The 17,717-nt window shown below is 44.7% G+C and overlaps 2 protein-coding genes across 2 annotated transcripts; one reads left to right on the top strand and one right to left on the bottom strand.

Annotated features, from left to right (window-relative positions):
* Positions 1-202: 202 nt before the first annotated feature.
* Positions 203-2,027, top strand: PtA15_16A389 (uncharacterized protein; the record flags this gene model as incomplete). The annotated part of the gene is made up of 5 exons (XM_053164073.1): positions 203-753; positions 819-1,180; positions 1,254-1,724; positions 1,797-1,893; positions 1,976-2,027. 5 exons carry the CDS (start codon positions 203-205, stop codon positions 2,025-2,027), a joined length of 1,533 nt encoding a protein of 510 aa, XP_053028036.1.
* Positions 2,028-12,668: 10,641 nt separating this feature from the next.
* PtA15_16A388 (uncharacterized protein) lies at positions 12,669-15,100 on the bottom strand (the record flags this gene model as incomplete). Its single annotated transcript, XM_053164072.1, has 6 exons — positions 12,669-12,836; positions 12,938-13,122; positions 13,231-13,424; positions 13,496-13,606; positions 13,675-14,304; positions 14,394-15,100. The coding sequence occupies 6 exons, from the start codon at positions 15,098-15,100 to the stop codon at positions 12,669-12,671; spliced, it is 1,995 nt and encodes a 664-aa protein (XP_053028035.1).
* Positions 15,101-17,717: the final 2,617 nt, after the last annotated feature.

Here is a 17,717-nt window from a genome sequence, read left to right as displayed (position 1 = left end):
TCTGCTCCATAATCAGCCAGGCCAGCCATCTCGCCCGTCAACTTGCACGGCACTTAATCCGGCCCCTCGACGCTCCCTTACCAACCCAGCCTTCTTCGCGGGGGACTTGCTCCGGCAGACAGGACCGCTGCGCCACTCCGAACCACAGAACAAACACCGTTCCGAAGCGAGCAGATTCGACTGCCGCACCCGCATCCCCGCAATGCATCGCGACCAGGGGAGAAATACCTATGTGTCGATCGAATCCCAGTCGGAAGACTACGAGCCTCGCCCGGCCGAGCTGGAGACTCAGACCCCGCAGACCTGCTCGAGCAGGATGACCCACTTCTTCCAAGCTGCCCTGTGGTGCTTGGCAGGAGGCACTCTGGTCGGCTTTGCGGTATCTGTCTTGTGGTGGGAGCCCGTCTGCCAGCCTCCGCCCGCAAAGAGCTCGACGGTCGCCCCTCCGCAACAACACTCCCTCCCTATGCACAACTACACCCGCTCGAGAGTCTACTCTTCCACACGACCCCTCCGCCAACCCCAGGAGGAATGCAACCCGTTCCTCGAGAAAGGCTTCCTCCACTACAACCCCGCCGACCCCGGCGATAACACCTGGAGACCTTACTCCCCCGATTGCAAGCCTTCCAACCTGTTCGAGAGGCTGAAACTCGACCTCCATTCCAAGCAGGAGAGTTTTGGCGAGAGTGCCCAAGACGAGTTCGCATGGCTGAGGAACAGGACGGTGGTCCTGATTGGCGACTCGATCGACAGGTAAGCTCCGATCCCATGCTGCGATTACCAGAGGATTCACAACGTCCTCTCGCTCCCTGCACCAGATGGCACAACGTCGATTTCTGCAACGTGTTATCATGGGAGCCGGGATCGACGGAGAAGGAGCCGCTGATCTCGGCCAACCGGCCAACACGGACCTACTACGTCGGGGCCGACTCGCCCCTGTCTCCCCCGCCTTGGCACTTCCATCCCGAGGACCCGCTCAAGCCTCCAGAGGACTGGCCCACCCACGAGCACGAGCTCTTCGCTTTCCAGACGCCTATCTGGGACGCCGGCAAAATTAACGCTAATACCACAAGACCCCGCGTCTGCGAAATCCCCAAGTACGGCTTCAAGCTCGTCAGTCTCTTCAACTGGGGCTTGGACCCCAAGGAGGGCGGACGACTATACGCTAACATCTCAGGCTGTAGGCTGGTTTCATCGCTTTGCCGTTCGACACCCAGTAAGAACTGACTGGTTTCACGGCGGGTTTTCCATAGACTTTCCGCCTGCCGAATATACCAGCCGAATCGAGCACATTTTGAAGCCGATCCTGGGGAGCCTAGCGGCCGAGTCGAACAACACGCTAGTCACGAAGCCGGACCTAATCGAGATGTCATCGGGCTTCTGGGACCTTCGCCAGTGGGCAGAGGAGGACCAGAAGATAGCGGAGGCGCGAGTGGGGAGGAAGATCGAGTATCCGAGCGAGTATGGGATCGGCTTCAGCGACCTGGACCAGGAGCGGCTGGCGTGGTGGACGGAGCGGCAGAAGAGGGCCATCCGCTTCGTCTCCGCCGCCTTTCCCCAGCCCCAGACGCCCATCCTCTGGCGCAGCTTGCACCACACCCAGCCCCATCATTGGGTCGGCTTCGATCGCGTCAACCAGATCGATCAGCTGGCCAGGTATAACATCGAGAGACTCAAGCGCGAAGACTCCTCCCTCGAGCCCCGGCTGCGCATCGACGAATGGGGTCAGTCTCTCTTCTTGAAAAATAGCATCCCAAGAAATACAAAAACCCCTGACTTCCTTGGTTCTGTATCAGGCGCCCTCATGCTTGGCCAAGAACACCATTTCCGCGATGTGATGCACGTGCGCGAGCTGCCGGGCGGAGTCTTATGGGGAGACGTGATGCTTTGGGAGTCAGTATCTGCTCGTGCTTCTCGCCGCGACTCGCTAGAATGCGCCCGTCTGACCTGCTCTCTCTTTTGTGTCGTTCATTAGACTGCGGAGGGCTGTCAAGAAGCGCGGGTTCACGTACTACGACTCCGCTTGACCTGCGCCATTGTCGCTCCCTCCACCTTGTGCCCTTCCATAACTGCATACCAAATAAAAAGCGCATAAACACACACACATGTGCATCTAGATAGAGTTTCTTTTCAGTTCAGGCGTGCGATCATAGTCAATATTCCCCTAAATCTGTGTTCTTCATCGTGTATCTCGCACTTCCGATGCCATTCTCTCCACCGCAACCACCGCGCTCCCGCTCGTCGCATCCCTCCGCGGCCGTTTTCCTTCCTTCGTTTCCGGGTTTTTCGAGGCTCTCTCTTTGTTTTCCGTGCATGTGCTGCTGTTTTCTCTGTTTCTAGTCCGGCAAGCTTCTCTGTCTGAAAAAGAAAAAAACCTGTGGTCCCGGGTCCCGGGGCCTACTCACAGTGAGGGATGAGAGAGGCAACGGGGTGGCTTGCTGATGTACCATGGGACATCTCTCTTTGTGTGGGGGGTGAAGCCGGGGACAGTGTGCAGAACAACAAATATGGTGGACATCGGCACCTGAACATCCGGAGATACCCGACCGGGTATCGAGGCGGGCATCCAATCGGGTAAATACGACATCGTCGGGGCTGTCAGCCGGCGTGCTTGCGAAGAGGACAGGCTGGACAAAAGGTAATTACTATTAAGGGTAGATAAAACGGTTATAGATAGAGAGAAAAGAAGAAAGAAATGGATAATAATTCTGTTCGTCGCTTACGCGGAGTATATATCTCTAGTCTCAAGAGACCGGTTGAGCCGCTGTAGCTAAGCCTCTCCAATAGAAAGGCCTATCAAAGGTAACACTCAAGATATGATTGATTGGTATGGCTTCTTTCTGGCTAAGAAGCACGGGCAGGTTATTACCAAAAAATCCAACAGATGATTGTTAGTTTAACTTGCTATTATCTTGACAGTTTCTTGGTGGTGAGGTAAGAAAAGGATGACATTGAGAAATCAGTTAGTCTTATGAAAATCTTATAGCTCTTTCCATAGGGTAAGGAAATATGTGGACTAAGAAAAATACTATGGCACTCAAGTAAAAGAGTATGTTAGCAATGGTGTTATGTTCAGATATTAAGTATACCTTGTGAACAAAGGAGGGATAGTGGATGTGATAAAAGTTAATTAAAGTCTGGGGGGAGAATTCATCTGTCTCTCTGACTCTGGCAGCTTTTGGGAAAGGAGGTGAAGGTTGATCCCCAAAATGGATGAGGTTCTCCTCATCTTAATCATCAACACAAGTACTGGTATAGTTGAAAAGTTATTGCAGAATTAAACTTTATTTTGACTGAAGTCTACCTTGACTGTCTTCTGAACTTGGAGAATGATGGCTTTGGGGTCAGATTTAGCCTTGGGCTAACTTGACTAAGCCCCTCTCTATGTGGAGGGGGGACACCGTCCTGCATGGACCCCCCAAATGAGGGACTTACACACTAAGTCAACCCCGTGGCCTGAGAAAATTGCAAAATGGCAATGTTCAACTTGTTGTAGCAGCACCATTTCTCATTGGGTGATTAAGTAATAGGAGGACAAATATTGATGCACAAGATCATGGAGAATCTTGCTAAATTTTTGTTTTTGGGGGAGGCCTTGAGGGGAACTGAACTTGCTATGTTATGACATTGTTGGGTGTGCTTCATTGTTCATTAGACATCTTGCACTGTACACAATCCAGATTCCAAACCAATGATATTACAAAGTATATTGCAGATCAAGAAGAAGGGTTGGGGGTAGATGAGGACAGCTTATCTGGTCCCAGAAAGAAAAACTAGAAGGAAAAGTTCCCAGAGATGAGTGTGTGAGGTTGATTATAAAAAACTGCCCACCAAAGGTTGAAATGCTCTCAAACTTAGGCCATGGAGTCAACATAGCACATAAGTCCTTCCTTTGGAGGTTGCTTCCCTCCCCTGAGGAGGGAATTAGCTAAGTTAGGGCTAGCCTCTAACTTAACAAAGTTCCTCTATTGAACGGGGGATGCTGTCAAGGAGGGACTCTGCTCAGTCAACCCCGCTGCCTGAGAGAATTAGTAAGATGTCATTTTTCAATCCTTTCTGGATGCGCCATTTCTCACTGGGAAAATGAACATTTTGGGGAACAAAAAATGCCCAAGAGAATGAAGAATATTTGTAAGTATTATGGCTATTTTAAGGGCCTTGGGTGGCAGTTGAGATCATCTTTTGTGACTGACATGTGCCTGCTTCATTGTGTATTACACATTTTGCACTGTGCAGAATTGGAAATTGATGATGTTACAACTCTGATTGTAGCTCAACTAGAAGAGTTGAGGATGAGAAAAAATAGCATAAATATGGATACAGCTTGGGCTATCCCAGAAATGAAAAACAGAGCAGAAAAGGTGCAGAAAATCATGCGGGAGATTGGTTTTGAAAAGCACCCACCACAAGTTACAACCCAGGGGGCCAGGATCACCAACCAGAGGCCTCTATACTCCCTGCACCCTTTCATCACAGGCACCAAGTAGAGATGGCAAACAGGCAACCACACGGTGGTACCCGGCACCCACCTTTGAGTGCCAAGTACATGAGGTACGGCCCCGGGTGCCTGTTTTTGTAAAATTTCCTGGTGGGCACCCAAGTACCGGGGTTTGATACCCACACATATGAGATATCCCTGGCTGCGGCTCCACCAGCTGGCCAAGAGGGATTCCTCTCAGGGAGCTGTTGTATTTATACCAGCCCACCAAGAGGGATCCCTCTCAGCAAGCTGGTACATGCAATATACCTGCTTGCCAAGATGGCTTATTTATACCAGCTTGCGGCTGCCAAGAGGAATCCCTCTGGTTGAGCTAGTGTGTGTACCAGCTCACCAAGAGGGATCCTTCTCAGAGAGCTGGTGTGTGTGCATATACCAGCTTGTCAATTTTGTGATGGAAGAACACAGGATGATTATCATTATGTGTGTAGAGACAGAAACTATATATAGTCAACTATGTGCAAGCATAAATGTGCCGTGGTTGATAGGACTATGGATATATGTATATCTATTTTCTAGACCGGTATTGGCCAATACTATGTATTGTATCTTTTTTTGATACTCCAGAATTCAATACCATGTATTGTATCGAAAAAAGATACAATACAGCAGTATCATATCTAAAAAAAACAAAACCTTTTCTGGGTGGTTGGCACTCAATCCAATTTCCCCTCCCAGCAATACACTTGTATAGTATTATATCAGACTGTATGTGCAATATGATACACATGTATAGGATTGGTTTGGTGACTCAATCCAATACCAATACAGTGTATTGGACTCAAAAATAATACCAATGTACCTTATTGTTTCACTGTTGCTAACAGCCAAGAGGGATCCCTCTTGGCCAGCAGGTACATACCTACAAAAAAAAACCAAAAGTACCACTGGTACCCGCAAAAAAGACCTGGGTGCCAAGAGAGAGCCTTACATGGACGCAGACCCGGTGAAAGTGGTGCAACGGACAACATGGCAGAACCACAATAACATCACCTTCAATGTAATCCTCTAAATCAAGCACAATGTGCACTGCGGGGAGCTATTGTTGGGATCATCTGTTACCAAAGCCGCCCAGCCTGTGTTGGGCAGGTTATTGAGGAGGGTATTGATTGTAATAGAAAGTGATTTGCATTGCTTGAAATATGACAACTCTGTTTATGAAGCTAAGGGTCAAAAACCGTAATTTTTATATGTAATTAGGGTTTTTAGGCCCTTGCAATATAACTGTGCTGAAATAAAACACTGGTAATATAATACCAAGCTTGTTACGTGGTAATTAGCCACTACAAGGGTTTTTCTCTCTTATGTAAGAGGTAGAGAACTTTATTATTAATAATATATAATTATTAATAACAGGGAGTTTGAGGCGTAAAAATAACTGGTAAGAGCTTAAGCTGATTGGCTGCTTGACAGAGGCTGTAGTCTTACTGCAATTATTTTTAAAGAATTTACGCTAAAAATTGCTCTATAAGGGAATTTGTTGAATTTTAAGGGTAGATTCTTGTATTTGTGACATGCTAGGTGGGGTTTTATAAGGGATACACTGCTCTGGAAGCAGGAGAAGAATATTCACAAATAACTTACAGGTTATGGTGGGTGAATAGTCTGGGGGATTAATTCCTGAGGCCCTAAGGGCTCCTTTGAATATTGGAGGGGACCCTGTGCACGCTACACAGTCCCTTTTTGGTTATGGGAATTGGCCACAGTTTTGGCGTGTTACCTCCTTGGCTGTGGGCAAATTATTTGTACTATGTTACTTAACTTCCCTTGCTTTGGCACGTGACATTTTATAACCAATTGTCATGTGTAAAAGCTATGTGTGAAAAGTAAAATAAATAATACAATGGATACTTCTCACCCGTGCTCTCTTTTCACGGTGTAAATGTAATATCTCTTCTAATATATTTTTATGTATTGTATATTTATGTATTAATTTTTTATGTAAGGGTTTTTATTTGCAGCGCTCTGTAGCGTGCTCTCTATGCTACTCCTTTTGTATTAATGTACCAGAAGGAGTAGGAATAAAGGGTTACTTCAAGTGGGAAACCCCCCCTAATTTATGATGAGGAAGCGGAATCTGTAATAATATTTTAGCATTTATTATTATTTTCTTAGTTATTGCAGTCTTTAGGATACTTATTGTATCTCTAAGGCTGACAAAATATATGATAAACATTATTGCTTTTAATCTTTTTCTTGTTCAGTCGAACTTGTGAGCCGCAGGTAGGGTGCGTATAGTTGCCACAACCACCTAGTGAATCCCGATGACCATTTATAAGCACTTTGTAAGACTAAACTGCTTGGTGGTAATCAATTATTTAAAGCCCTAATTGTAACATCGGGACTTTTGATTGCGGTTGAGAAAAACTGGAATTGAATGTAACTGTTTGGTTTTGACGCGTTTCAGCCTCCAGAAAGCTTCATTCACAAACACATTGCTCGACAAAACTGAGTGCTAGGTAAAAGCACAGTACAAGATCCACATGGTATAGTATAGTTGTTGACGTGAGGGGCTCGGAGACGTGAAACGAAAGTTATGGTTTTTGAGAGATAATTATGAACGGACCGGCCGACACGATTTCAAAGTTCCAGCTTCAAAGTGAAGGGCGCCTTCTTCAACGTTCCTTCGTTCCTTAAGACCAGCAGCATTCGAAGTTACTTTATTTTATTGACTCGGGTACTGCTCCCGAATAAACTAACAGCGACATACATAGATTGTAACCACATGCCTGCTGGTCCAGTTGGTTGAGGCAAAAGCAGCGTCAGATTTAGGGATCAGATAGGATCTGCGGCTGGTTTTTTCTGCCGGCATAGAAACAGAACATTTTCAAAGGATTTGTGGTGTTCAATATTGATTTTCAAACCACTTTTTACATAAAATCATAAGATCTACATGTCCAAACTTTTGATGGGGTGAAAGTTGAGGGTGCTCTTCATTTCAAGCACCTCTCAAAACTTTCATAAATCTTATGATTTTATGTAAAATGATATTCAAAAATCAATTTTGAATACCCTAATTGCGCAGTCGAAGCAGACATGTTATAACATGTGAACGCATGGATACGTTTGCAGGTTTGGCTTCAGGAGTCCACCCAGTGGGGTCGCCTATCCAACCTTGATGGATCGTTCACGGTGAACCCTCGCGAGTTGCGAGGCGGACATCCTCACGAGTGGCTAATGGCTTTGTTTATGTAAGCTAGCGCTCCTCTCAACACCGACCAAAGCCAAGATCATTCATTCTTGCAAGCATCTCCACTTCCATGGTCCAATTGTCTTCGGACAAGCTGCAAAAGCGGGATTCGGGGCATGACTTTGGGATCATGCCCTGGGGTCCGGTGTTCGGGATTACCTTGGGACCCCGAATCCCCGGGGCATATGATGGTTTTTTTGCGAAGGGAGGATTCCCTGGGGGATGATGTCTTTTTTTAGGTTTTTTTTGTTTTTTGTCATTCCAGTGGCCATCGAGTATGTAAGCCCGTCTTAGTTAGAGACTGACAGAAAAGGGCACAAGTTGAGACGCAAAAGCCAGAACCCCAAGGAAACGGGTGTTGACACAAAAGTAACAACAAAGGAAAGGGGATCAAAAGGGGCCATTGAAGACTTGGTACCATCCCTTGAGACATAAGAAATGCTCAATGCTTCTTGGTTTGAGTGCGGATTGTTGCCAGGAGACAATTATTTGGCCTTTGGAGAACACATGCTTGGAAGCAGCACTAGTTGCCAGGATCAAGGTGCCATTTGTGACAGGATGGGATAAGTCTTCTATTAACCGGCCCAATAAGCAAGGATCTTGCTGCCCTGCGGTTTGGAATCCTCCTTCAATTAGCGGGTAATCTTGGCTTCAATCCCCTCAATTGGTAGGGGTGGTTGATAAAAAGCAGCTGCAAAGAATTTGGAGGGACCTACTCCAGAGGCTTGGGCAATTGTGTTTGGGTTGCTAGCAGGCTCAGTAATCCCAAGCTGATCCTTGAATTTATGGGCAGCAGTGCGGAAGGTTGAAAGGATTTCATCAACCAGTAGAAAATAGTGATCACCTATGGAGTTTGCATGTGCCTTCCAGAATCTAACTTTGAGAGTGGGGTCAAGTACCATTGCAGATATGTATACTGGTTTAGTGAGTGCATCACAAAGGTAGCCATTGATTTTGGCTATTTTTTGGGCTACAGAGTTGATGAGTTTGGCTTGATCATAACGGCCTTGCCTGGCACAGTGGAGGTGTATCATCAGAGTGATGTAAACTGGAAGGGCCATGTTAAGGGTCAAATAAGTAGATCCACACAGCAGCTTGGTTGCTTTGCTGAGAGTTTCAAGGGGTTTCATCATGTACATTTTTTGCCTGATTCCATTCCTCCAAGGTCAACAGAAAGCAGAGAGTCTCTGGTTGGGACTGAGAATAATGAGTGCATGACTCCTTGAATTGAATGGCCCAGCGGAACATTGCAAAGGTTGAATTCCAACGGGCTGAGACATTGATTTCAAGACATGTGATCTTCTTGGCCGCAAGATCAGGTTGAGTAAAGCCAACAACATTTGCAAAATGTTTGTGGCATTGAGGCAAAACTTGTACATATGTACACAATCTGTGTGTGCTCTTGAGGATTGAGTCAGCCTCAAAGTTGGCCTCATGAGGCTTGGTTGTCATGAAGTTGATGCCCATTTGGTTTTGAGTGGCTGGGTGAGCAGGTGCATTGTTGGCATTTTCACCTCCCATCACATTGGCAGAAAGTTCTTCACCTTCTTGAGAGTTCCAAGGGCCGTCATTTTGGCTTTGGCAGCAAGGTTGATGACATGTGCAATGCAGCCAAGAAGGTGAGTAGCAGTGTTGAAGGAATCAATCTGAAGGGAGAGTTCCTGAGCCATTCAATTGTTGGTTGATTCATTGTCAGTGGTAATGGTTTGTATCTTGTTGAGACACCCATAATGTTCAAGTATTTCATAGAATTGTTTGGCAAACATTTTCCCAGTATGACTTCCTGGAGAGATGAGAGGTTTTTGGTTAATTATTGTTTCATTCAAATGAGAAATAAAAGCCAAATGAAAAGTTGCACCTTGGATATGAGGGACAGCCATGGTCATGTCTTTCATCTCAAAGTTGGAATCCAAGTAATGAGTTGTCACCACCATGAAAGCTGTGACATTAGGGCTGGTCCAAGTGCTGGTTGTGAACAAAAGATGATCTTGCTTTGCAAGTAACTGGAGCTTTGGTCTCTTGCAATTGGAGGAAGACTCTGTTGAGGTAAGTGGAAATACCATTGTGGGAGGTATTGGTAATTAGGGGTGAGGCCCCTTTGTTGAGTATGTGGGTGGGCCAATACACTAACATTATTTGTTAGTGTAGTGTAGTGTAGCCAAAAACCAGCTAACAATAACAATGTTTTCTGTTATCTCTTTTTTTTTGTTGCTAAAAATACAGGGAATTAACCAGGAAATAGTGATGGATAATAGCAATAAATGTTATTGTATCCTGTTGGATTTTCATCTCTTCCCTCTGCCTCCTTTTCCCCATTTCCTTATCCGGACCTCTCACAGAAGCTTGTCTCTCCCTGTTATCTTTTAGTTTAGGTTATGCCCTTATCTTTTTCTAAGCCCAGTGACCTTGATCCTTGTCTAGAACTGTCTGTGTGCTCTCCTGTCTACTGATGACCTCGTGTGCGCGTGCTCTGTGTGTGATATCTTGGATGTCACTTGTTCTCCTGTTTCTTCTTCCATCCGCTTCCACTCGCTTCCTTGCATATTCAATATGACACTTGACCACAACTTGATGCTTGTACTTAGTCTATATATACCTAGCCTTGTACAAGCAATCAAGACCTCATCGGTTCTTCTCTCTAAAAATCTGCTCCCTCCTTGAGCCACATCTGGTGAGCGTCCCCATCTCACTACCCTCCTCTCGAGCCTCTTGGCTCTTCTCATCATGTCCTCCTGAGCGTCCTTGTCCTGAGTCATTATTAAAACATATCCTGTTAGTAGCAATAAAAGGCCTGTTATTGTTGTTATTTCTGTTATTTCCTGTTATTGTTAGTATGGATACTTGTATCTGGGATAACAGATAACATGAATTTGGGAGTCAATAAAATGTCTACACTAACAGTTATTGTAGTGCAGTGGCTCATTGCTGGTAGGTGAACAAGTGCACAGAAAGATGCTTGCTCAAAAATTGTAAACAGTAGATCACACTTGGCAAGGAAATATATGAGTGCATTCTTCAATGACACATTATTAAGCTCCACCTACAAGATGACCCACATCATCTAGTAAGAACTAACCCTGACTTTAACTCAATGATAACTATAAGATAGAAGGCACTCACTTTTGGTATATGGGAGCCAGACTTTGACCACTTCTCCATATCAATATGCTTCAATCTCTGGGTCTTTTTCAAGAGCTTAGGATCCTTGAGGTGGTAAATTTGAAAGAGATGGCTGTGAAAGTTCTTGGTGCTTCCACTTTTATATCTTTTTTCAATTCAGTCCTGCATATATTCCCACCTTTCTGGGTAACTTGACAAATTGCCGCAGTGCTGTTACTTGTAATTTGAAAGTGATTCCCAACCCAACTATGTTGGCTTTATGGGCAGAGTTTTGATCTTTTTCACTACTTTTGAGCTCAATAATGGTACTGTTGGATGGTGGAGGAGTTAGATGAGGGGCTTTTTGCTCCATATCTGTATTAAGGTAAATGATTCTGCCCCAGAGGTATAATTGGTGTTCAAAGTTGGAATTTATGCATGCATAAATTCATAAAAATTTGTTGGCTGGTAAACCAAAGATTACATAAGCAGTCTCCAGCAAGCAAAGTTATATGAATTTATGATTCACACATTTATGCATGCATAAATTTCAACTTTGAACACCAATATTAGAAGTGGATTTTGCCGGATTTCAAGTTCAATATTCCAATACCCAGACCCTCAACCAACGGTGAAACAGATACTATACAATACAGTATCTTCAGATACTTGTGTATTGTATCTGTTGAAAAATACAAAATTGTAAATACAAATGTATTGTATCTGCCTGAAGATACAATACCATAGTATTGTATCAATAAATTATTAAAACTTGATTTTCTTGTTTTTGGCCACTGTGGACTGTATACAGAAAAACTATCAAAAATGATAAAAATACAGTATCTTCTATTGGGCTGTATTTGCAACAAGATACCAAAGTTTGAATACATTTGTATAGTATTGGTCTTTGAATACAATACAAATAAATAGTATTGGGTGCAAAACAGATACAAATACAGGCAGATACAGATACATGTATTGTATTTGTTTCACCGTTGCCTCAACAGCCCTCAACTCTGATATCATCACATCAACCCTGATATCATCACATTAACTCTGACTGAGTTTTACATGGTGTTTGAAATTGCGCAAAATTTCTTTATTTTGTTTTCCAAGAAGCTTGGGCCCTTTCAATTTTTTTGTTAGATTCCTGCAAATCCCATATGCTTCTTCAAGCTTGACGGAGAGAATTAGGCATTTTGGTGGGGACTTTTTCGAAACCAATCTCCTGCATGAGTTTCTGCACCTTTTTTGCTCTTTTTGCATCTCTGCGATGGCCCAAGCTGTCTCCATCTTTCTGCTATTTTCTCTCATCCTCAACTCTTCTAGTTGAGCTGCAATCAGAGTTGTAACATCATCAATTTCAGATTCTGTGCAGTGTGCATACTTGTGCCAGGAAAGCTACCAAAGATAAGGCTGTGCCCCGGGGCATGAGGGTCATCCCAAACCCCACACCCCAACTATGCCCCAGTTTACCCTGAAGCCCCGGGGCATGTCCTTTTTTTTCTAGCTGCTAAAATGATGTGGTTATCATCACATTTGGTTTACATTTACCGTAAATGTAAACCTAATGTGATGATATTGTCTCATACAAAACATTAGCTTTTGATCATATCAGTGCCCTCCCTTGGTTTCTGACATGGACACCCAACACATGATAAATTCAGAACCAAGACCCACCAGCTAACCAGAGGTGACAAACTTACTTCAATGGGGTTGCAATGTAGTCTGGAACTTGGCAAATTGAGAGTTGAATTTTATTTCATCAATCAACATGAACTCGAAAAAAAAACAAGACTCCCGGAAAAAAAAAGAACACGGCCAAACAAAGTAAAAAAAGGCACGATTCTGCGGTGGAAACAAGAACACAGAGAGAGGGGATTATATCTTCCACATCTGGTTGACAATATCATCCACGACGACGCACTTCGAAGAATCGTTCTTCTGATTAAGTGTTGAGGAAGTGGAGGGTTGTTGTTTGTAGGACGACGCGAAGAGACTGAGTGCTGGAGGTTTTTTAATCAGTCGTGTAAGTTCGGTTTCGATTAACTTGAAATACACAAGAAAGGGAATTTCGTCAACATTCAGGGTTTTGCTTTTCTCGACAGATCTCAATCTGAAAAAAGGGAAGGGTGATGGAAAGGACGTACGCTAGAATATGTGTGATCGAGGAAGTCTTCCAAGTCGTACTTAGGTTTATCGAACGACTCTTGAAAGACCTTGAAGAGGGTGGCGATACTGGCCAAGTAATGCGAGCGCAGACCGACAAACTCCCACGCTGAGCTGAATATCGCCTCGGTCTTGAGTGGATCGGGCTCATCGAATCTGAACGGATCTATTCATCCCGAAAGGCAAAAATGAGAACCATGATTAGAAAAATAAATAAATGAAACATGTGTCGAGGTTCAAACGTTGGCTGTATTAAAGAGATCGAAGAGCTTACCACTGATTTCGAGCGCTTTGAGTGTTTTGGATTGGCCGTCAGGGATTCGGTGAAGTAAGGCCATGACGGTAGGATGCATTTTGATCAGGTTATAGCAGAACGGGACGACGGCGATGATTGCGCCGGGGGTGGCGAAAAGACTGATGCGGGCGATCTTCTTAATAAAGGAGGCGACAATGTTGACGGGTAAATGACTATAACAAGCAAGAAAATATCAGCTTTGTTTATTAAGAGAATGAGAGAGACAGGGTGGGGGAGGACGGACGTGGAGGAGAGGAAGACTTCGAGCATCCGGAAGAAACGCGGCCGGTGGCGGGTATGCATGATCGATGAATCGATGAGCGCATACAGTTTTGTATAGAAGTCGGGATAGTCCCTGCGGGTTATCTCAAGAGTCAGTTGGGGGTAGGAAGCCGGAGTAGGGAAAAGGAGTGTTGGTCGTACAAGTTATGTTTGGACATGAGGGTGAACAAGGCGTTCAGGGATAACACGGAGATCGAGCCGCCATAGTCAAGACAGTCGACGAGGAAGTCCATGAGGATCTTGGGGTCAATCATGTGAGGGATAACTTGGTTGTGGAGGATTTTGAGGACGCGTTTGATGTCGGCCTCGGCGAGGCCCTGGAGGCTCAAGAAAGCGACCCAGCAGTCCGAGAAGGCTTTCTGATGGGCCCGGAGCACGAGTAAGGGGTGCTGGTCCTTGCTTCGCTGTTCCGAGTCTGGCTCCTCTTCCGAGTCTTCAGAATCGGTCGGGTCGTCAAAGATCCCCGTGCTTCCGTCGCTAGCCACCTTCGTCTTCTTCTTGCTCCTCCGTCCCTCACCCTCCGTCCCCATGCTCTTCCGCTTCGTCGGCCCACTCCCACTTCCTTCTTCTTGCGGCTTGCCCGTCCAGAACTGGTTCAGCTCGTCTACACTAGTTGGCATCGTCGTGAGAGATTCCAGGTACATGAGCAGGTTCCGTGTCAAGCCGTCTTTTGAAACGCCATCTCCAATATCCTTGGTTGCTGCTGCTTTAGCTTTCTTTTTCTTGCGGCCTTGTTGGGATGATTCGGGGTTGAACGATTGGCAGAGAAAACTGTTTCAGTTGAGGCGGAACTGTCAGTCAAATCTGTAATACTTCCGAATAGGACATACATAAATTAGAGATATGGATGTGTGACTGACGTAGCGTCCTTGAGGAATCGGAAGCGGATATCATCACAAAAGTTGAGGTAGCGGAGGATGAACTCAGCTCTGACGGAGGGAGGGACTTGATGGGGATCGTTCGGGATAAGGAGGGCCTTGACGAGCTTGAGGAAGGTAGAGCTTTCGAAGCCGGCGGGAGGGAATTTGAGGTCGACATCCGCGCCGGTCTGAGGATTGCGCGAGTATTTCAGGGAGCGGATGACGTCTGATTCGTAGCGGACGAGGTTCATCAGGATTGTCAGACAGTCAAGCTCGATCTGTGCGCCGCTTTCCTCGTGGGTGGGCGTACGGAGGAGAGCGAGGAGGCAGTCTATAAATTGGCTGTACTGCGTCTTGAGCCAGTCCTTGACCAGCTTGACGGCCTCTTCTTCCGCTTGGGTCTCAGATCTTTGTGATGGGCTGCCATGGATCCTTCCCTGGCGGATGAGCGATGAGAAGATCCGATGGAGTGAGTAGATCAGTGCATGGGTCACTTGGGCTGGCTGGCTGGCGGCTTTCTTCTGTTTCCGCTGTTCTTTGACTTCCTCCGAGAGCCGCTCTAGTAGGTCTGCAATCGGGTTGAGGTCTTGGTTTGGTGCGAGTTTGATCTGCTGTTCGAGTTCCTTGATCTGTTTGAGGGTCTGCTTCGTTATTTTGATGCTCTGTTGGGCCTTGTTGCTGCTGCTGCCGCTGCTTTTGGATGCCATCGTCGTTCGTTGGTAGGTCCTTCACTCTGAAACTCGATCGAACCTCAAATGTACAAAAATCGGGGGAAAGTTGGGTTAGGGTTACAGATTTAATTGCTATCCGCGGTGCTATCTGACATTTCCACCCGGGTCCCCATTCGGGGCGTGTTGAGCCTTGGGAGTCCAATTGGCAGCTCCAGTGACACCTCCATTTTTGTTGACATCTCACCACCCCAAACGCACCACACCCATCCACTACCTTGAGTAGGGGCTAGCCTAACTAAGCCTCTTGAACGGAGGCGGAGGGTCCCCCCTCCAAATAGAGAGGCTTGATTTGGTGCTATCAAAAGTATACCTTCATCACAATCATGTAATCAACATATCTACATAACAAATTTTATTGAATCAGAAAAAAATCATAGAGAGATGATATTCTTGTCTATCAAATTTGAGCTGATATTCTAGAATCCAAACTCCAACAATTTTGATAAAGGGAGATTGAAAGATCTCTTTTTTTCAAACAACCCATGTGTACTTTTGCATCCACTCAATTATTAAAACAGAGCAAAAATTAATTACTTATACATCCATGCCAAAAAATTCAATGGATTCTTCAGGATTGATGCTGAGATACATTTCCTTTCCTTTGGAGTTGGTAAAAGCATCAGACCAATTTCTCTCAATGAAAGCTTTCCAAGAGCCCCAACTGGTTACATTGACATAATTCTTGAGAGATTGATTGAATTCTATGTTGAACCAGTCAATGATTTCCATTTTCTGCTCCTTGGGTATCCCCTTTGACGCTTCCAAGATTGATACTTGCTCAACAGAGATTCCCTTCTGACCCTTTTCAATTTTCATTTTGATTCCAAGTTCTGCCATTGTAAAAAGATCAAGATGTTTTTCTTGCCAGATAAGAATGTGTCCCAAATGCCACCACGGATCTCCAGTAAGCTCCAGCTTTCTGTGAGGATCTACTAGATCAATCAGTTGTTCTCTTGGAGCTTGATATTCTGCTAAGTATGCTGTGAAGGTTGCTAATCTTTCTTTGTATAATGATGCCCTCTTGGGCTCCATCATTAGCCAGGCTCTTTCAGGTGTAGCCAACCAAGGTGTTTTAGAAGTTTTCATAAAATCCCAGGCTCTTGAAATTAACTCAAAAGCCTCTTCCAAGTGTATAGTACCTGCAATATGTGTCTCTGTGAAGCATATTCTCCCAAATTGAAGGCAATCTCCTACCAGAAAGATAAGTTTTAAATTTAAGGCTTGCTGATTGATAGCCACTATCTCATCTTTGGTGAGCCACATGTGAGGATTCCATCGTGTTGTCATTGTGTTGAGATTCCTGAGTCTTTTTTTCATTTCTGTTTTATCTGCCATGGCCAAAGCTTGTTCTAGTTTGGGATTCAACGTAAGGAGTGCATTCAACTGTGGAACATCTTGAGGTCTTGAATCCAAGTATGTTGGCCAAGGCCTGCTTAGTTGGAGGATTTTATCCACCTGAATCAGGTCAGCTTGAATTGGTCGGTTCAAAGGAGTCTCAATAACTTTCTTCCAAACATTCAAAATTTGCATTTGTCTTATCTGTCCTTGGATTGCCTCAAATCTCCTCCTTCCTTCTGGTAGTCCAATCTCCTCTATTATCCATGTGAGATGAGTTTTTAGCTCAGTACTTGGACATTGGAGCACATTCATCTGGTATCTTTGCTTTGTCTTGCTCAAACCTTCAAAGTCAACCCAAATTGTGAAATCCCAGTCTTTCTTGTCTGCTCGCAAGCTCTTACCCAGAAGTTGAAAATTGGAAAGAGATATTGGACTCAAATTTGGATGCAGAGTAACATACTTCTGTTCATAACCTGGAACTAAATGATTAGATTGAAAATTATTGCTTTTTAACAAATTCACTTTCTCCTTTTTCTCTTCTGGCGCTGGCACATCCTGAGGTCCTGGATATTGAGTTTTTTTAATATTGGATGAGAAAGCTTTTGAAACATCAGATAATCCTTCTGTTTGTTGATTTTTTTGTGCTTGAGTGTCACCTTTCCTGAGAAAGTTGGTTTTCTTTGATGAGTTCAGGTGGTTATCTTGAACAGGGTCAGATTTTGTGTTGAGAGATTTATTCAACATTTTATTCTTTTTGGGGCCCTTTTGTGAACTGAATGATCTAGAAGCCGCTATATCTTCCTTTTCCTTTTTGGAGCTTTCAAGGGCCAAGCTCTCAAGCTTCATCCCTTCACTATCCCCGCGCACATCTGGCTTCCTATTTAGAACCATCTGAGTTTTGGACAAGATGTAATGGCATTTTTTTCTTGCCTCAGAGACAAGAAATTTAGACCAGTCAAACGGAAATTTCAGAATTCCAAACTTATTGGTTTTGATCACATTCATCCAAGGGTATTTGTGATTTGCCAAGGCACGGAAAGAATTGCCAAAATTTCTAGTATCTTTTTCACTCGGAGATTCAGTGTTTGCTACCAATTCTGCATGGAATGATCCTTTTTTGGTGTTTGCAAGGCTAAGGGTTGATTGGAATCTTACTGATTTACTTTGAATTTGAGAGTCAACTTCCTGGATAATTTCTTTTGAAGATTTCCCCGCTGTAGAGCCTTCATCAGAATTGGTGTTAACCTCTTCAGTG

This window comes from Puccinia triticina, chromosome 16A, assembly GCF_026914185.1.
Source record: "Puccinia triticina chromosome 16A, complete sequence".
Taxonomy (NCBI): domain Eukaryota; kingdom Fungi; phylum Basidiomycota; class Pucciniomycetes; order Pucciniales; family Pucciniaceae; genus Puccinia; species Puccinia triticina.
This window is presented reverse-complemented; position numbering and strand designations above follow the sequence as displayed.